The 6,000-nt window shown below is 35.7% G+C and overlaps 1 protein-coding gene across 1 annotated transcript; it reads left to right on the forward strand.

Moving 5' to 3' along the window:
- Positions 1–1,775: 1,775 nt before the first annotated feature.
- On the forward strand, positions 1,776–5,191 carry LOC311055346 (GTPase IMAP family member 9-like). Its single transcript, XM_084071499.1, has 2 exons — positions 1,776–1,949; positions 3,728–5,191. Exons 1-2 carry the CDS (start codon positions 1,847–1,849, stop codon positions 4,651–4,653), a joined length of 1,029 nt encoding a protein of 342 aa, XP_083927625.1. The 5' UTR covers positions 1,776–1,846; the 3' UTR covers positions 4,654–5,191.
- The last annotated feature ends 809 nt before the right edge of the window (positions 5,192–6,000 follow it).

The following is a 6,000-nucleotide window of genomic DNA, read 5'->3' on the forward strand; positions in this document are numbered from 1 at the left end:
ACACATGATCTCTGTAGTAATTTGATCAAGATGGAACTGTTTGATTTTTCATATTTCATCCTGATTGGCTAAGATTGACATTTAAAGTTTGCAGAAGTGGCCCGTTTTTAACAAAATGCCACAAATCATGAACGCAGCGTCCGATTGAGGTGACACTTTGCACGCACATTCGCACTATGTTGAAGAACAAATGCCACCCTTTAACATTGCCCTATTATAGCACCACCAGGATACTTTTCTTTTTTGTATTACTCCTACAAATGTTGTCTAATCATCATGCAAATCGGTACCCATTATCTCTATAGTCAAGTGAACAAGATGGTTCTGTCCGCTTTTCCATATTCCATCCTGATTGGCGAATTCTGAACATTGTTGGCCCACAATAACCTACCTGACCTGATGGAGACCTGTGCTCCGAGGAGCACTTTTTCTAGTTTATTATGCTTTTGTGCTACATTATATTTGAACATTTCAATCAATCAAAATTATACTGTGTAAAATTTAAGGAATGCAGCAGGGTCCTAGCACCTGGAGATATTTTGGAACTCAATATGTCAGAAACTGTATTTATAGAGATTAAAATACAGTAAATAAACATTTTGTTTAATAATGTTTAGAGAAGTTGTCAAAAACATATTTGTGTATGGTTAATGTGAAACATATACCAGTGAAAGATCAACAATAACTTTTGTTTAATTGAAAAAGTAGGACTTAGGTACAGATTTCAATTACTTTCAGCAAATGTAATAGTGTCATAATACTGTAGGGGAGACAGGGAATAGTTTTCACATGGGTAAGTTGTCAGACTGGCTATATCTCCTATAATACATTATAAACATACGTATAAGGCATTATAATCTGCTTATAACACTGTATATGTATAGCTATAAGAACTCATACATAATCATAATGCTTTATAACAATAATCATAAAGTAACATTTTATAAAGCCTTTTTTAACGCCTCAAGTATTTCATTAGACCTTTTTTTTGCAAGGATCATTTGTACGCTATTGTAATTGCCATAGATATAATAATGTAATAATATATTAGTCAGTGTTATAATGCATTACAACATCATTTCCCTCTATACCAGCAGTTATCAGCTGTTTGGTGTTTTACTGTGTATTGTAACCCAAAAACATCCCCATCTACCAAAACAAACAAGAGGGCAATGTGTTTCTGCAGGTAAACACCACCACACTTCTCCAGTGGCTGATAACTGTCAGTAAAGGGAAATGATTTATTGTGTTACATACTATGCCTAAGCATTTTACAATGATTTTTAATGTCAAGTATAAAAGCATCGTTATTGGCGTGTAACAGTGTATAATTGCAGTTATAAGTACTCATAATGCAATCATAACACATTATAAAGCCTTTTATTATGACTGAGGTTCATAACACTTCATAATTACTGGCCTTCACTGACATTTTATTTTGTCCAGGATCATATTTATTATAATTATCATAGTTGTAATTCATTATAATATTTACATAGGCCTAATGCATTATAATCACTATAAGTGGTCATTGGCTTCTTTAAATAAAGTAAAAGTGAAAATAAATGCATTCAATGTATTTAAGAAAATAACAAAACAATACTGCCTACTACGCCTTCAGGAAAGCAATTCCTTTACTTAAAAAAAGAAAAAGAAAAACATCAGCTGCATTACAAGTTGACCAGGTTGTGCGTTGAGGGGAGGAGACTGGTTGTGCAATACTCTATAAAGTATAGTGTGGAAGAAGTTCAACTCTAATCTCTTAAGAACAGATTCAGAGCTACGCTTATTTATCAAATGCAAAAGTGAAAAAGCTGGGGGTGCTGTTTTTCCTTTTTATTTGACGATGGGTTCCCATGGTTCAACTGTACAACAGCAAGAAGACATCAGAACTACCAAGACATCATTAAACAACTACAGTACCGAGATAACCATGGCCAGCAATCATGGTAAGTAATCTACTGCTGCTCAGGTCATCATATGAACTATGGCATCACACTATAAAATGTCATCTTTTGTTAGAAAGGCCTAATAGATTAAGATTAAGATTATAACTATTATTTTATTGTTTACTTGAGCTGCATACTGTAGGAGTGGATTTTTGCTCTTTGCAAAGTGTGGACGCAGCTCGAAGCACTACTTAGACACCATCATGAGTCTAAATGTGAAATCATTAAATATTCATTGGTGCATATTGACAAAATCTCCACGGAGCCAATAGAAACGTATGAAAAGAAAGTAAACAAAAATGTGGCTGTTGATGCTACTGTGCATGAACAGAGAGTATTACACTAGTTTCTAGAGTGAGGAAAGATCTGTCTTGAGTTCCAACCACTCAAGACAGATGAACAGAAAGTTTCACTATACATTTGGAATTTGGAAAATGTTGAATTACGTAAGATGCTGTCATGCACTATTGATATAATTCCGGTCTCAGTATCCTGTTCCTTTCACATTTACACTAATGCTAAAACCTTATTAAAAGATACATGGCTCCAATCAGTTGTCAATTTAATCTGACTTAGTTTGCTTCCGTACAAAATACATGCATAAAAAAATTACATTTAAAGAAAGTGCAAGGAGGACAAGAAACCTAATAACTAAGTAGTGAATAGTGACATCTAAACTCAACGTATGGGTTAAAACTGTGTGGAAACAATTTTGAGTAGCAAATAAATAAATAAATAACAGCACTGCAGAACAAACACAAAGACTTAAGGCCAGTGGTTCTCAAACTTTTCAGGCTGCGGCCCCCCCAAAAAATCCAATTTGAACTGCGGTCCCCCAAAATAGTCATATTTGAACAAGCTGACAAGCACTTATAATTGTAGGAGTTGCATTACATTTTGTGCAGGCTCGGTACCCAGTTTTTTTTTCTTTTTACTTTTACTTTACTTTTTAATTTGACTCTGTTCCAGAGATAAATATTGCCGATCTACATGCTCACAACGTTGCGAGCTTGAATATAGTCTATTCTCAAAATGTCTGCCTCTTTCTTAGGTAATATTTGACAATTTGGCCAATGTTTGAGATTTTTTAAAAGCTGTTTGTTGATTACTTTTGATGCGGTAATGGTCTTATTTTAGAAGTATAAATAAAAAGGTATTAAAAGTCATTAAATTGTCACTTTAGAAATATACGGATACCCTGTATACACTTATACTGTATGTTGGTTTGTTTACTGTTGAGTGAGAAAACACCGTTGCACATTAAGCAGATGATCTGGGGACCCCCTCAAAATCAATCAACCCACAGTTAGATAACCACTGCTTTAAGGCCTTCCTTCAAATTTGGACAGTAAGAGGATTGGTTTTCAAAGCCATGGACAAAGGTATATTAACGGCCATTCTTGCATGTTGTTCTAGCCCGTTGAGTTTAGGAGTAAAGACTATGTCTGATACAATATGTGAGACAAATGACAGATAATATTTTTCCCAAAGACAATATTTATTATGTTAAGGATGAATGCCACAACATTTGATCTGTTTAGTCTAAAGTCTTGAATTTTTCTACAGATATAACAACTTTAACAATTTCAGATCATGTAAAATGACACTTTTATGAATGTATATATAAACACACACACATATACCATTTTAACTGTAATTAATTAAGCCCATGTCTAAATCTAACCAACCAATGGAGTGTGCCAACAGTGCCATGATAAATCAAGGTGGTGGAACTGAAACGCCTAATATAAATAACATCCTTGTAAAACTCTCAACAGAGCAATTCAAGAAAGAAGATGAGCTACGGATTGTTCTTGTTGGAAAGACTGGAGTTGGGAAGAGTGCTTCTGGCAACACCATCTTAGGAAAGAAGGCATTTGTAGACAAGCTAGCCTCTTCCTCTGTGACAGCGGAATGTTTAAAACAAGTAGGAGAGTTAGGCGGACAAACATTGTCCATAATTGATACTCCAGGTTTATTTGACACAAAACGAGATGAAGCAGAAATAGTGACGGAGATTAAGAAATGCATCTCTTATGCGTCTCCTGGTCCCCATGTGTTCCTGGTTGTGATCCAAGCAGGCAGATTTACAAAAGAAGAAAATGACACAGTACAAATCATCCAGACCGTCTTTGGAGAACAGGCAGGAAAGTATACAATGGTCTTGTTCACCAAGGGAGATGAGTTGGAAGAAGATGGTTCCACTTCCATAGAGGAAATGATCAAGGGCAATGAAAATCTTAACAATTTTACTAATCAATGCAAAGGAGGATATCATGTTTTTAACAACAAAAACAAAGATACCTCTCAAGTCTTGAAACTACTACAGAAAATCAAGGAAATGATGAAGGTAAATGAAGACCGCTACTACACCAATGAGTTGTTCCAAGAGGCTGAGAAATCCATAACAGAAGAAACAAAAAAGATTAAGAAAGAAAATCCTCATTTGACCCTGCGAGAAGCAAGAAAAAGAGCTGAGAAAGATAATTCCTTCATTAAGAAATACCCTGCCGTGTGGGCAGCTCTCGCTGTAACTGCAGGTGTGGCTGTAGCTGTGGTTGTAGGTGCCGTTGCTATCGTTGCAGCACCAGTAACTCTTGTAGCTGGTTCTATAGCAGTCGCAAGTGCCGCCATCGCCTCAAGTGCAGTGACAGGTGGAGTTACAGCTACGCTTAAGGTTCCAGACAAATGCAAAGTGCAGTGATATCCAAGTTTGTCTCTTATCATTTGAACATGTAAAATTATAGTTTTGTTGTTGCCTGAGAGGCTGTATTGCAATTTATTGCATTATTATTATTATTATTTTTTTAAACATGTTCAAAATAAAGATTTCATTCATTCATTCATTCATTAGTTTAAGCTGATTGTGTCATGCTGACTGCTTATTAATTTGTATTATAGCTGGCTTTTCAATTCCTTTTGATTTTGTGTGCATGTGTCCAGCTTTTCCCCATAAATGTGAGGTCGCCTCTGTCTAAATAAAGTATGCCTACATTTGGTTTAATAATACCCTGTGTATAATGGTAATCTGATTCTAAATAATTATTCAAAAGCATTTTAATTCTGTATATTCTTGGATGCATTGGAGTAATACACTACAATATTCAAATGTATATATTTTTTAAAACAATTTGTTTTAAAGCCTTTGAATGACTATGGTGTTTCATCACAATTAATCTCCTATTAATATTTGTAATACTATCTTATAAACTGTATATTTTTATCTTTCAAAACTCCTTTCTATGTTCAATCAATTTGTATTATTGTGTCTATTCTAATAAACATGATTGAACATAATATGTGTCATGCCCATATGTTGTGCTGTGCAGCTTGTTAAAGACTATGGTGTTTCATCAAAATGCATCTTCTAATAATATTTTTTTTAGAATGGATGATTTTTCTGTTCATTCACATGATAAGTTTATAGAATCTAGTCTCATTTCCATAACCTGTTATTTTCAGGCTATGAGCTGAGAATGGTGTTGGTAGGTCAGGAGAAAGTGGGGAAGAGTTCATCAGGAAACACCAACATGGGAAGCAAGGTGTTTGCCTGTAGTTTAGGTTTTACACTAGTCACTCTGAAAAGTGAAATGGCAGAAGGAGATGTGTTCAACAAGACGGTAACAGTGGTGGACACCCCTGGACTGTGTAACAGTAAACGGTCAGAAGAACAGCAGAAAACAGAGTTGGAAGAAGCCTTGTTGCTGAGCGCTCCAGGTCCACATGTTGCTGAGCGCTCCAGGTCCACATGTCTTCTTCTATGTTGTCCAGCTGGGACGCTGAACAGGAATACAAGGCCATGAAGACACTTGAGAGAATCCTGTCACCTGACATCAGTGCTTACGTCATGGTTCTCTTCACTTATGGAGACATACAGGAAGACACACAAACATAGAGCAGTTTATCAGAGAGGACGAGAACCTAAAGAAACTGGTTGATAAATGTGGAGGGAAATATCATGTGTTCAACATTAAACATACAGGTCAGAACAGAGATCAGGTCAGAGAGCTCGCTCCTTGAAAAGGTCGATTCAGTCAGTGAGAGAGGATAC

Source organism: Gymnoscopelus microlampas (assembly GCF_963454915.1).
Source record: "Gymnoscopelus microlampas genome assembly, chromosome: 11".
Lineage (NCBI taxonomy): Eukaryota > Metazoa > Chordata > Actinopteri > Myctophiformes > Myctophidae > Gymnoscopelus > Gymnoscopelus microlampas.